This window comes from Mastomys coucha, unplaced genomic scaffold (assembly GCF_008632895.1).
Source record: "Mastomys coucha isolate ucsf_1 unplaced genomic scaffold, UCSF_Mcou_1 pScaffold20, whole genome shotgun sequence".
Lineage (NCBI taxonomy): Eukaryota > Metazoa > Chordata > Mammalia > Rodentia > Muridae > Mastomys > Mastomys coucha.
This window is the reverse complement of record NW_022196903.1, coordinates 90,794,013-90,809,141: the sequence shown is the minus strand read 5'-3', so window position 1 is coordinate 90,809,141 and position 15,129 is coordinate 90,794,013. Positions and strand designations below refer to the sequence as shown.

At 44.3% G+C, this 15,129-nt stretch overlaps 1 protein-coding gene across 1 annotated transcript in view; it reads left to right on the top strand.

Annotated features, from left to right (window-relative positions):
• Positions 1–621: 621 nt before the first annotated feature.
• Positions 622–15,129, top strand: part of Tafa4 (TAFA chemokine like family member 4) — a 141,029-nt gene continuing 126,521 nt past the window's right edge. The window contains exons 1-3 of the mRNA XM_031382685.1: positions 622–726; positions 5,745–5,884; positions 12,187–12,302. Coding sequence (XP_031238545.1) covers positions 12,188–12,302 — 115 coding nt within the window. The 5' untranslated portion in view covers positions 622–726; positions 5,745–5,884; position 12,187. The remainder of the gene's footprint in view (positions 727–5,744; positions 5,885–12,186; positions 12,303–15,129) is intronic.

Here is a 15,129-nt window from a genome sequence, read left to right as displayed (position 1 = left end):
CGGCCTAAGGAGCTCATTAATTCCTGTTTTCTATTAGAATAAATCTGCCAGAGAAGGGTTCCACTGGCCATGGATTCTTAGGTGGAAAAACTGATTGCAAATCAGCAAAGACAACCAATGCACTTGTTTTTTTTTAAGCAACTGAAAATGGAAACATCCTTCCTTGTTTCTGTCCAGAGGCCTGATGGGTTCTTTTGTGTAGGCAGGTTCCCTTCCAGAGTGTCTAGTGGTTATTGGTGAGGTGGCTACTCACAAGACTGTCTCTCCCCATCCCTCCCCTGCCCCTCTTTCACTCATAAGATCCCTTTGGGCTCCCCAAACCGAGGTATTTATAAAATATCTTTCCACCCCCATCATCTGTCTTGAGCAGGAACAAGAGCAGAAAGGTAATTTATCACACTTGGAGACCTGCAGCATCTTGCCTCTTAACAACAGTGGTTAGCAGTGTTTTCCCCCTTGCACCTGGTGCCCAAGGGCTGTGAGTAGAAGCCACCTGGCCATCCCAGTAGATACCATCCTTGGAGGTCAGAGCAGACCTTGTGGTGATCCTGTAAACAGCTAATGATTGTGTCCTCATCACCCTGGTGCTGATGCAAGAGGCCCTTGGAGACCTTCCCCACCAGTGGCCAGCAGGAGAGGCGCGGCTCAGATGGATGTCTTGTTAACTAAGCGAGATTCTGCCTTGCTAGATTCATGTGAAAATGCTTCGGAAGGAGACCGTAGCAGGTAATGAATATAATTGCATGCATAGAAGAAAAAAAAAATCTCATTAGCTACTTATTTATTCTTGTCTTGGTGCTGGATTCCTTCATAGAAGCCAGTAGAAGTCATTCAGTCGCCACACATGCCACCCGGCTCTGGTGTATTTCCACGGAAATGTTGTAGAGTTCTGATCAGAGGTGCAGCCAGCTGCTTTCAGAAGTTTGATGAGATGGTGACACAGACCATGTAATCCTCGCAGGTTTCACCTTCCTTTGGGTTGTGGAGCTAGGGGCCTTTCAGTGAATCTGTTGCACATCAGAGCCCCAACTCACTGTCCCTCAGAAGCCTTTTAAGACAAAGCAGAGCTAATATGTAGAGATCCATGTAAACCTTTATAGACCTAAGCCAGGGTCCCAGATGTTGTAAGTCAGTGTCTTCAGGTGCCTAGGAAACCTGGCTTGATTTTCAGTGGACTTTACATGCATCTTTTGGGAATGGGCTAGTGAGTCTAAGGTCTCGTAGATTTCAGACATTCCGTATCTTGGTGCCAGGCGGCTAGAGTGGGAATCTTAGCCTACGTGCTTCCTTAGCTGAGTGACATTGGACAAGTCTCTTGTTCTTTCCATGCCGTGAGGAGATAGACATAAGCCCTGATTTTAAGTGACTGCTCAGTCATTCATTTGTTCTGCAGCACAGGGGGCTGAATGAAGGGCCTTATTCGTGCCTGGAACCTTGGATCCTTCTGTCTTCTTCTGCCAAGTAGCTGGAAGTAAAGATGTGCGCCACCATATTCAATGGGAGTTGATATTTTAAAATGCTTAACACAATGTTTGTATGGTAGATCCTGTGTAAGAGTCTGCTTTTTAGGGGAGGTTGGGGGCAGGCTGTCTTGGAGCCCAGGCTGGCCTGGAGTTCACTATATGGTGAAGATGTCCTTGAATCTTCTCTTCATTTCCTCAGTGCTGGTACTGCAGACATACGTGTTTCACCATGTCTAGCAGTAAAAGTTATTTATTTAATCAAATACTATTCTGTGGATTGATTTATTAATATACTAATATGGAGAATGTATGTGTACATACGTATACATGTATGCATATAGCATGTATGTAGCATGTCTGCATGCACCACAGCACATGCATGGGGGTCTGAGGACAAATCAGTTCTCTCCTTCCATTTGGGTCCAGAGATCAAACTCAGGTTGTCAGACTTGGCAGCAAGTATCTTTGCCCACTGAGCCATCTTGCTGGCCCAGTAAGACTTTTAAACAATAAAACAAGAACAAGCAGGCCTCCTTTGATGATTGAAGGATTAACTACAGTGTCCAAGCTATGAACTCCTATTGCTTAGAAAAGATAATCACAGTGTCAATCATTTTTAACATATCTGATAAATGGAAGCCTTTTCAGTGCATGCCTTATTTTGATGTTTCTGTCAATGGAAAATTGAAAGAATAGTACAAAGCATTCCCCTGTGCTTGCTCCCCATTATTCAATTCATTCATTCATTCATTCATTCACTCACCCACTTATTTCCCCTTCTTCTTATCTTCCCTCAGACCCCACCCTCTTCCTCCTGCACGTACACCTGTTTCCATCTTCTCTCCTTTTTCTTTCTTTTTGTTTCCTTGGATTCATTTGAAATGAGCTGGAAGTATTTGTCCCTTTACTTTTTAATAGTTCAGAGCATAGCTTTCTATAAAAATGGCATTTCTGAACTGCAATGCCATCAAGAGAAGTCGTTTTAAAATAGGGAGTTTGAATGCTTGTTCAACATTGTGCTTTGCATCCTCCATTCAGATTTGTGATTGTCATTTAATCTACAGCTGTTTGTGTGGATGAGGCCCGTCCTGGGAATGGTGAGGGATTCTTTCATTGAATTAAAAGCTTTCTCAGAATAATTCTTACGCTTTCTTTAGGTGTGTGTGGGGTTGGTTGGTCATTATGATCCAGATAATTTTCTTAAGCAAAGCCAAGTGTTTATATTCCAAATGCTCCAAATGCCAGAGTTTGTCATAGCTTTCTTTCTGGGTAGGATCCAGGTATCAAGTAACCCTGCAAGCCCATTTGAAAAAGGAGCTGATGCATATCTACTGTGTAGGGTTTTAGAATGAAAAAAAAAAAAAAAAAAACCTCAGGATGCATTAGGAATTGACACGTGTGCTGGCGGAGGTGCCGCACAAGCCCTTTCTGATGGGGCTTACTCCAAGTGAGCAGCCATCTTCCGAAAGAATCGTTCTCCTGGGAGCTCACCCTCGTTAACAGGGAAGGCAGGTAGATCAAGAGAAAGGAAAGACACAGCCTCTCTATTTCCTTGATAAGAAATCAAGGGCAGGCAGCATTCTTTGCTGTGTAACATGGAAATAAATTAAACATCTGAAGAATAGTCTCTTCTGCCTGGAAACCTCAAAGTTTCTCAGTATTGGGAAACATGAATAGACATTCTCCTCTCTCGTTGTGAACAAGCGCCTGTCTCTGTATAATGCCATCATGTCAGGTGAGAGATGAAAAGCACGGCCCAGCATCCAAATGTTGTCTGTGCCTTTTCAGTGCATTCTGAGAATGACCAGACACTGTAAAACATTTTTAAACATAGCCTCGGTGTGAGCAGCTCTCATCACTGGGGATTCTGAAAACTCTTTAAAAATAAATGAGTTTTGAAGCTGACTGATGGCAATCCTGATGTTAGGCAGGGGGTGTGGCTTGGCTGGTAGAGTGCATAGAAGCTCTGGGTTTGGTCCCTAGCACCCCCATAAAACTGGCTTTGATGATGTGTGTTTGTAATCCGCTGGGGAGGTGGAAGCAAGGTGATTGGGGGTTAAAGGTCATCCTTGGCTCCATAGTGAGTTTGAAGCTAGGCTAGATTACAGCAAGAACTGTGTCATAGTTGGCTTGATGTGGCAAGGCCATCTGGTGGTCTTGATCATAGTGAGGTTGACAAGGAGCTCATCACTTCCAGAACTTGCACAAGATGCAGAAAATCTGACTGCATGAGTCACCTCACATCCTACAATTGAACTCAGGGTACTTTGTCTGGCATGTGAACTGTTCAGTCACACGGTGTCTTCACTGACAGTCCAGTTTTTAGTGAATTGAAAACAGAATGCTCAGTGGTTCCTTCCATGTAAAGAAAACAACATGAATATTAGCCAGGAAAGGTCACCTTTGTTTCCAGTGTGAGAAGGAGTTGGCTCTGATAGATTATGTGATGCATTGCTTTCCAATAACAGAAGGTCAGGCCATGCCCTTGGGTGGCCATGGCAACAAAGATGCTCTCACAAAGTCGGAAGACCTAGGACATGAACGTCCCGAGGAGCTCATATTTATGCAGCTGTTCAAAGCCATTTCCATTTTGTGGAGTGGATTGTTCCTGGCATTCTTTTTGTTTCCCATGACCCTCAAAGGAGTTGGTCTTGAAGTCTGTCACTTGAAAGGTTCTCCCACCAAACTGGGGGAATAATCTAAAGAGAAGATCTATCTACCTTGGGCCTGGTGGTGCATTTGTAATAGGTTCATGAAGATTCCAAAGCAGTGAGGTGGCATTTTGAAAATCATTTTGATGTTTGTAATATCATTATTTATTAAATGTCAAATCCCATAATTAATTAGTATGGGTGATTGTTTTCTCTGTATCACGAGGAGGGGTGTGTTTCACCCAGCAGTGTGCAAAGTGGTACATTCTAGGGCCCATCTTGTTTGTTTAGAAATGTATTTTTTATTTTATGCAGTGCTGGGGAGTGAACACAGGGCTTTGCAGATGCTTGGCAAGCACTCACCACTGGGCTTTTCATGGCTGTTGGATCATTCAGTTCTTTCTATCTATCTATCTATCTATCTATCTATCTATCTATCTATCTATCTATCTATCTATCTGTCTGTCTATCTGTTTGTCTGGTCTGTCTGTCTGTCTTTCTTTCTTTTTTTATTGATTCCATTTGGTGGAATAATTCTGGTGCATTTGGGGTGTTGAGTGTCAACTATGGACTTACTTGAATTCTTTATAACTTATATGATGAATTATGTTGGAAAGGCCTTTATTGTGTGTTTCCCATTAACATTTTTTTTTTCATAAAGGAGCTGTGAAGATGGTCTAGTGTCATTCCCAGGTGTCAGTTCCCTGGGACGAATGGTCTCAGATGTCCTTTTTTGTCTAATCGTCAGTGAAATGAAACTGTGTATCTTAGATGATTTGGGTCTTTCTGCCAAAAACTGCTGCTGAGAACACTCCTATTTTAAATTTGTATTGTGTTGGGCTTGGGAGATTGCTCAGTTGATCAATCTCTAGAACCCACACTACAAAAATAAAAAGCTCCACCAGGTGATGATGGTGTATGGCGTTAGTCCCAGAACACAGGAGGCAGAGACAGACTGATCTCTGTGAGTTGGAGGCTTGCCTGCTCTACAGAGAAAGGGCGATGTTTAGCTTCAGGGCAGCCATGGCTACCCAGGAAACTCTGTCTTAAACAAAACAAAACAAAACAAAACAAAACAAAACAATAAAATAAAAAGCCTTATGTGCTAGCATGGTTTTTTGTCATCCTAACTTTGGGGAGAGGGAAACAGATGGATTCCCGGTGTTCACTGGCCAGTCAGGCTAAGCTATTTAGAGAAATCCAGGTCAGTGAGAGACCTTGTCATAAACAAACAATAACAATAAAAGAAACGAAACCCAAAAAGAAGATGGCACCCAATGAACAACACCTGAGCTTGTCCTCTGGCATCCTCATGGATATGCACACACATTCCTGCACACCTCTTTACACACATACATACCTGCTTACATGCATGCACACACACACATGCATGGCTGCTTACATGCACACACAAATACAAACACGTATTTGTATAAAAAAAGAAACAGTAAATTGCCTATATTGTTTGAACTAGTTTGCGGCTAGGTAGTAAGTATTGAATCCTCCTTGCTCCCTGGACAACATTACTGTTCATTTGTGGGCTGTAGTCATCATGGTAGAAGCATTATTTTACTCCCAGCAACCTTAAATGCTAATTGATCCCCCTTTCCCCCTTTTGTCTCATTTAAAGACAGGCCTTCCAAACCCAAGTAGTTTTGGGGAGCTGCAGAGATGGTTGGTCCCAGCTATAAAGCGGCATTCACAGTCACTCTCCAGGATCTTCTTGAGTAACAGTGTTTGACTGGAACCACATACTGTGAACTCTCCAAGGTAAAATAATTAAAATGATTTTAATGGACACCAAGAAGCCAAGAGTTGATGAAACTTTCTGATAAGCCTTTAAAAAAATGCATTAATTTGTGTGTGTGTGTGTGTGTGTGTGTGTGTGTGTATGTGTATAAAATTGCCAAGCCAGACAGTAACAGTGGAGGCCTTTAATACCAGAACTCAGGAGGCAGAGGCTGGAGGATCTCTGAGTTTGAGGCTAGCCTTGTCTACAGAGTGAGTTTCAGGACAGAGGAAACTCTTTCTTGAAAAAAATCAAGAAAAAAAATCAAAATAAGGGGTAATTGGCATTCTTTTCTTGTTAGCTCTGTCTTTGAAATGAAGTCATCTCAGTGTGTGAAGGAAGCACTCTGGAACATTCCGCTGGGAGAAGAGAAGGAGACACAGACGTGTGTCTGCATAACTCCCCTGCTCCACCCTCACTACCCAGCCCAGGCACTTGACTAGGGAATCATAGTATTTTTGGGGAGAATGAGATAGGGAGAGTGTCTCATTAAGTAGACCAGGCTGGCCCTGAATTCATACAGAGCTACCTGCCTCTGCTTCTCCAGTGCTGGTTAGAGGCACATGTCACCATGCCCGGAGTCACAGCTGTTGTTTGGTAAACATTTGTTTTAGGAGCAGAGAAACATGTTTTCTAGAACTGTTGCTATAAGATTCTGGCCAAGGGACCATGGCCTGGGATTTGGAATGTCTCTTCTCAGGCTTCTGATTTAGGGACCTGTTTGGATTTAACAGGAAAGTAGAAACCATTCAGGATGATGTGAAACAGAGGGAAGTGAACATAGGAGACTGTTTACACATATGCTGGGATCAGAGAAGATGACCAGAAGATAGAGGCAGCCCAGCCTTGATACCTTTGGAAGCCAGTTTGATGCAGTCCCCTCCGGAGTGTGGGTGGTCCTATGGCTACCATAAGATCTCTTTCCTTTGAGTAGATTTCAAGCACAGGGCAAAGACAAAGGGATTTTGCAGGTGTAATTAAGATCCCAGCTAATTGGCTTGGAGTTCAATGCAGTGTATACCCTCTGCCCAACTTAGTTGTTCAGGTAAACTCTACGATGAGATTGTGATTTCTTTGGAAGAGTCGTTTAGAACTAAGATAGGGCTAAGAGGCTGTACACATCAAACCTCTATGGGCTGAGAGTGCTTTGCCTGTACTATAACATGTCGACCTCAATTACAAAGCCCAAGGACATGTTTTCTATTATCTCAAGGACCAATTTCCCACTTGGGCCTCTAGGTGAGGATATGCCCTTCCTGTTCAGGATGCTAATATTGTGGATCATGTTCTTAGGCCTCCAGTAATGTGCCATGATGACCCATGTCAGACTCCCACCTTGCAAAAACCAAGCTTATATTTTGACGTACTGTTGCCTGCCAAGGTTACCATTTACTTAGGAGTCCCCAGTACTCTCATCTTGCAGCGAAACTTTGCCCCTTTCTTCTTTGGAGGGTTGGTATGACAACAGAACTCTTCCCCACCTCCTCTGCTTCAGTGCACATTGTAAAGGGGCCTAAGCCCTAGAGTGGTGACTTGGCAGGTTATGAAGAAACCACGGTGTGGACCTCAGAATAATTTAAGATGCTATGATTTACCAATTCTGTATAATTAAGGGAGGCAAAGAGATTGAAAATTTCATATTTGATGGTTTTTTTTTTTTTTTTTGAGACAGCATCTTTTGTAATCTGGGTTAGCCTTGAACTCACTACTTAGCTGAGGATGCTTGAAAACTTCTGATCCTTTGCCTTCATGTCCCTGGTGCTAGGCTAACAGGCATGCACCGTCATGCCTGTTTTCACATAGGCTTTGTGCATGCTAGGCAAGCACTCTCCCAACTGTGATATATCTTCTGCCCCTTGATTAATTTTTAGTGGAATATTCTGGTTTGTATATAGTGATCTAAGTCCCAATTGTGAACCCCAACACAGTTGTGACTCCAAAGTATTTTTCTTCTTATTCTAGGGTTAAAAATTGAGAGGGCTATAAATTGGGTTGGCAGGGCCTTAGACACCAGCCAGTGGTGGGGGCACTCCTGGACACATCTCCAGAGAGCTGCTGTTACCCACCTTGGTCCACAGAAATGTGAGCCTCAGAGTTCCAGAATTTTTCAAGGAAATGAAATCTGATGTTCAGTCTGCACATTTTCTATGTAGGCAACCAATTTGTTGTAAGATTATGCCAAATGAACCTGGTGTGGAGGCAGAGGCAGAGGCAGAGGCAGAGGCAGAGAGGCAGAGAGGCAGAGAGGCAGAGAGGCAGAGAGGCAGAGAGGCAGAGAGGCAGAGAGGCAGAGAGGCAGAGAGGCAGAGAGGCAGAGAGGCAGAGAGGCAGAGAGGCAGAGAGGCAGAGAGGCAGAGAGGCAGAGAGGCAGAGAGGCAGAGGCAGAGAGGCAGAGGCAGAGAGGCAGAGGCAGAGAGGCAGAGAGGCAGAGTCAGAGGCAGAAAGATTTCTTTGAATGTAAGGTTAGCCAGGGCTACATTTGGAGACTTTGTCAATGATGATGATTGATGACGATGATGATGATGGTGATGATTATATAGAAGTTGGTCAAAACAAATAAAACACTTGTAGGCAGGATCATTGGTTTCTAATTTGTAGCAATCAGTGATTCAAACAGAGAACACTTGAACATATTAGTTCCCTATGGCCCCAGAACAAATCACCTAATTTAGCAGTTCAAAAGGGCTTTGCAATAGCTTAAAAGGGCAAGAAGAAGTCAATGCTGTGTGTCACCTGGGCATCTTCTGACGTGATCTTAGGATCTCATCTCAGCCTGGCTGCTTCAAAGGCAGGCTCAGATGCAGGTCCAAGAGCAACGTCACATTTCTCTAAAAGATGTATCTGGCTGAAATACATGAGTCTTGATGGAGAGGGATGGGGTAGATCCTGTGCCTGAGAGTACTTGCTGGAGCCTTGGTGCCCGAGATGCTGCTGTTCCCAGGAATGGAATACCAGCTCTGGCTGAGGCACATGTGGGTAGAGTGGTAGCTGGCATCCTGCAAGCCTTTTCTTTTGACTCTTTCCCAAGTGGTACCCAAATAGAAACCCAGTCCTACCTGCCCAGTTTATCCTCTGCCCAAGAGTGTTTGTTTTTCATAGAGTTGGCCTATTGACCCATGGACTCTGCATTCTTGGATTGACCAATTATTTGTGAAGAACTGCCTCTGCATCAACATACACAGACTTTTAAAATTCTCAGTATTTCCCAGACATTGCAGAAGAACAGCTATTTCTGTAGCTTTATATCTTTTAAGGAATCATGAGTAACCTAGGGATGATTTTTAAAGTGTGCAGGAGGTGTGTGGTTTCACAGGAGGTATATATATGTTATATAGAAGGTATTGCACAGGAGGTATGCAGCTGCACAGGAGGTATGCACATATACAGAAGGTTGAAGTTATTCAAGAGGTGCATGACTGTACAGGTTTGTGGTTAAAGATGAGGTGTGTAGCTACACAGGAGGGTATGCAGTAAGAGTCAGTGTGAGAATCTCTCTCTCTCTCTCTCTCTCTCTCTCTCTCCTGTGAGGTGTGAGCTTGTAGAGGTATACAGAAGGTATACAGAGTAGGAGATGTGTGGTTATACAGAAGGTATACAGAGGTCTACAGAAGAGGGAGGAGGTTGTAGAAGGGGTGTGGTTATGGAGGAAATCTGTGGCTATACAGGAGGGGTGCAGTTATATAGGAGGTGTGCTGTTTGTTACAGAGGAGGTATCTGCTCGTGCAATTGGTGTGTGGTGAGGAGGCGTGGGCTTATACAGGAAATGCGTCGTTATACTGGAAGTATGCTGGTTGTAGGCAAATGCTACCCTGATTTTTGGGAGGGACTTGAAGATCTCCTGTTTTGGGTGTCTGTGAACCAATGGGCAGAGTTCTAAGGCATGGAGTTCTGTGCATGGAGAAGGCTTCCTCTGGTCCACTGTAGGAGACCATGCAGGTAGACACTAGTATGCACCGTCAAGTGCTTTGACTTTTGCTGTGCAAACCAACTGAGGGGCTGGAGAGAAAAGAGTGCTTGCTAATCTTACAGAGGACCTGAGCTCAGTTTCCAGTACTTACACAGAAGCTCATGACTGCCTGTACCTTCTGCATCTGTGGATCTGTATTCACAGAACACACACACACACACACACACACACACATACACACACACCACACACACACACACACACACACATGCACACATGCACACACCACACAGTGCACCACACTACACATACCACACACCACACCACACACACACTACACATACACATCACACACCACACCACACACACACTACACATACACACCACATACCACACCACACACACACACATACACACACATACCACACCACGCCACACATACCACACACATACCACACACACACACACACAGCACACCACACACCACACCACACATAGCACACACTACACACACATACACACTACACACCACACCACACACATACCACACACACCACACACACACACCATACCACACACCACACCACACACACACCACACATACACATCACACACACGTACACACTACACACACACCACACACCACACACACACTACACATACACACCACACACCACACCACACCACACACCACACATACACACCACACCACATACACACACACTACACCACACACACCACACACCATGCCACACACACCACACACACCATACACCGCACACACATACACACTACACACCACACACACACTACACACCACACACACTACACATACACACCACACACCACATCACACCACACACACACCACACACCACACATACACACCACACCACATACACACACACTACACCACACACACCACACTCCATGCCACACACACCACACACACCATACACCACACACACATACACACTACACACCACACACATACACACCACACCACACACACCACACACTACACCACACTACACACATACCACATACCACACACACCACACCACACACACCTTTTTTCAAAATGTCATTTTAAAAGTCAAAGTAGAAAAAGTGAATCAACATTAATTTCCTTACATTATTTAAAAAGTCAGAAAATTAGGAGCTCAGAGTAAAATCATTTTGGTAGTCCGTTTTCCTCTTGAGTGCATTTGTGTGTGTGTGTGTGTGTGTGTGTGTAGGTGTGCTGTCCATGTGCTCATGAATGTGCAAGTATGTACGCCTGTCTGCACACACGCGGAAGAGGACACTGACTGTCTGCTGCACCGTTCTTGGTCTTTTTCCCTTGAGACAGGTCTTTTACCAAAGAGCTAGGCTAGGACCCAGCAAGTTCCAGTGAGTGGTCTTACTGTTCCTGCCTTACACAGCATTGGGGTTATGGTGTGTGTGTGTGTGTGTGTGTGTGTGTGTGTACACCCACATCTGGTTTTTCCTTTTCTTCGATGCTGAGATATCAACTCAAATCCTCATCTTGCACAATAACTGGCATCCCCACTGAGCCACCATCTCTTTAGCCCCGGATGTTCTTTTTCACTTGTTTAATTTGTTTTTGAATAAAGGGTTGAGCTAACTTGTGAATGGAATTACTTTAGAGAACTCTTTAAAAACTGTTCATCCATATGGTGACAATTTATTTTCACTTCCATTTGTTCCAGTTTTTGATAACGGGCTGCCCTCTGTAGCCCAGGCTAGTTTGGACATCAAATAGCCAATGTTGACACTGGACTCTGTGACACTCTTATCTCATCCTCTTGAGTCCCAGAATTAAGGCGTGAGCCCCCATACCCGACAAGAGAGTTTTTAGACAGGCGGTTTCCCCTAACTAAGGTTTGTGTAATGAAGCGGAGATCACATCTTCAGGACCAGATGATTTTAATATTATACAGGCAGAGAATCCCAGAGCTCTTGGGACACATGTGTACGATTTTTATGGGCGCATTAACATAGAGAGCCCATGTAGTTCAGTTGAGAGTGGCTCTCATTTGCAGATAGCTTGCTCCATCTACGTTTTGAGATATGGTAGAATGTGAGCCCATGCCTTATCAGGGCAGCTTTAGCTGTTCCTTGGGGATTCCTACACAGACTCTCACGATGGTGTGGTGTTAACTCAGAAAACTCTTAATTATGAAAGGCGTTTGCTGAAACCCAAGTCAGTGCTCAGGGTAAATTGAAGTTTGATGGGTTTGCAGTTTTCCTGGGGGAGGGAGGATGAAGGACACGTTGAGGTTCTTCATCGGCCCCTCTCTGCTTCCCTGCCTGGGGATGGCCAGAGAGCTTGGCCTTCCTCATCCTCACTGACTGGGGTCCTGTTTCTCCCCAGGATGAGAGTCTGTGCTAAGTGGGTGCTGCTGTCACACTGGCTGGTTCTGGCCTACGTGTTAATGGTCTGCTGTAAGCTGATGTCCGCCTCAAGCCAGCACCTCCGGGGACATGCAGGTAAGCCGTTTAAGCTCATTATGCACTGCTGAGATCAATTAATAAAACACTTCGACGCAGCAGAGTCCACACTTTAGACACAGGTGATTGACAAGCGCTTTGGCTGGTGAGGCAGAGCCACGGACAGATAGGGTTTAATGGCTTATGCTGGAGCAGGGGTGTTCTGGGCCTCTTTACAAGGTGTTATCTGGCTTCTCCTTTGAGTTTTAGCTTTTACTTTCCTGACGTTTCTGTATTAGTAGTGTTTTTTTTTTTTTCCCTCTGAATGTCAGGCAGTCAATAACACTTGGTGTGGAGTGCAGACATTCCTATAGCTCCCTGAAATTCAGGGTCAAGCTTAGATCTCATCTGACTCAGAGCTGTCCTGAGAGGACCTTTCAGGTAACTTAAGAACCCTTTCTGAGGAGAAAATATGCTGAATGATAGACATAACTCACGAGAAAAGAGAAGAAATGACAAAGTAAAAAGCAGGGGTAACCTGTGCAAAATAAAGAGACAGCAGGGGTAACCTGTGCATTTTCACGGGCCACAAAGGGAAGTGTGTCAAAAACTGGAGAGACAGTTGTTCTGGTAATCTCTAGTGAAATTCATGTCTGTACATTGCCCTTTAAAATTAATTTTATAGCACTGTGCAAAACAACAGGTCTCATGATATAACTGTCACGATCATATATCACTGTGCTTTGTTCATAATCGCTGTTCCACTAGCCTCTGGTGAACCTTCCACCTTCTCTTGTTAACGCCCTTTCTCCTTGCAAACAGCCCCTCTTGCTTTCAAGTCACAGCGGCATCTATGCAGGTGCTGTGAGGTCCTTAAGAAGCCTCTGTACATGAGAGGAAATAGGATGTTTGTCTTTCTCTCCACTCTTGCCCCTTGTCTCTCCTGAGTTCCCCATCATGGCTGGAAGTAGCTCCCCTTCTGGCCTTTTGTCTGTCTCCCACCCACCATGAAGAAACCCTTGGTCTCCACCATCCATAAGGCCGTGTATCACCACAGGCCCCAGAAAGCCGGAACCTAATCCCTATGGCCTGACCCGGCCCGTGCATCTGGGAGTTTTAAGACGCTGGAAGATTTTAGTTCCTGACCAAAGGCAGAAATTGGTAAAGTCCATTGTGAGGTTGCTGGAGGTCACAGCATATGTGGAAGAAAGTGCTCATTGGAGACAGATGTAACATGAGATTTTGAGCTCCGGAGGAGGATATGACTAACTACAATATTGGCAAATGTTCAATATTTCTTATTTTCTTTCTTTCATTAGTATTGAGGGTTGAAGCTATCACCTCATGCCCTCTACCATTGAATGATAGCTCCAGCAGTTTTCATCTTTATTTACAAACCACAGGATACAGCTTATCATCTCGATACCTCTCCTAACTGCCAGACCACGTACTGAAAACTGTACGCTGAACAAATAAAACTGCACATGTCTGATAAGGATAAAGAACAGAGTCTAGCTGGCTCACGGCTTACCTTGCTGATTTAGCAGGGAATATTTATTTTCTCACTGTCTTTGGGGGTTTTCTAAGGCACTCTGGCTCCGTACTATCGTACACCTCGCCTAGCACCATATACTCATAGCCTCTCAACTGATGATAAAAACAGCCCCCAGAAAAGTATTGCCCTCTTTGCATCATGGGAATGTTGACATATGTGGGTATCTATTCGAATTTAGGTTCTGCATGTAGGGCAGTACTTGTTTTGAGTAAGGATCTTGATGTGTTCTAGGGCTACATTAGTGACTTTCTTCTCATTGATATGACAAAACATCTCATTGATGTTGGCCAAAAGCAACTTAAGGGAGGGAGAATTGGGAGATGTTACTGGGGAAGCCAGTAGCGGGGCATCGCCGTGTTTGGTAGGCAGCAGGGCATCACTGTTGGCAGTGGGAACACAAGGCAGCTGTTGGCTTGAATCTCAGTGGTTCAGGAAGCAGAGAGAGAAAGGTCTGGAACCAAGAAAGGGCTATAAAACCTTAAGCCCCCCCAAAGTGATGCACTTCCCCCCAGCTTGGGGCCTTCTTCCAGTGGTCCCACAAATGTCCTAAAAGATACCATCAAGCTGGGGACCAAGCATTCAAACACAAAGCCTGCGAGGGACCTTTTAATCCAAGCCACAGTGCTTCCCATATTAGCCCCAAACATTGGAGGCTCAAGTGGTCATCTCACCTTAGCCCTCAGAGTAGCTTGGACTATAGTCATATCCTATTGTACTTGACTATCAGCAGGAAGATTGTGAGTTCAAAGCCAGCCTACACAGTATAGCGAGACCCTGTGTATCCCCTGGCCCCAGGAAAGTAGAGTTTAAACTTTAAGCTATGTCAGAAATGCAAATCCTCCTGTCCATGGGCCTCTACGTGTGGGAAATTTGATTGATGGGATAGCCCATCCCCAAGACAGATATCATGCCATGCTTTCCGTTGCTTTACTCTGACATGTTAAGGGTTGCTGCAGTTTTAGACTCAAGATAATTTCTTAAATCTCTCACAACTCAATTTTCTCCCCTTAAATGACAGTTCGAAGATGAGAAAAGTAATGATTGAAGTTTTAAGGAATCAGAATAAAATCAATAGCACCTGGCTGTTGTGGAGCATCTATAGGTAGCTGGTTATTGTGCTATGTCTTTTGATGAGTTCATTTAGGGAGCCTGGGCCTTTGAAGTCATTAATCATATCTGTTTAATGCACATCTTTTTTTTCTAGAGTAGATCTGGGTAAAATGAAGCAATGGGTGTGTTACCAGCAGATTTCCAGGCATCAGGCTGGAGAGGGGTGGGTGTTAAGAAGAAATTAAAACTTTTTTTTCCTTTTTTTTTTTTTTTTTTTTTTTT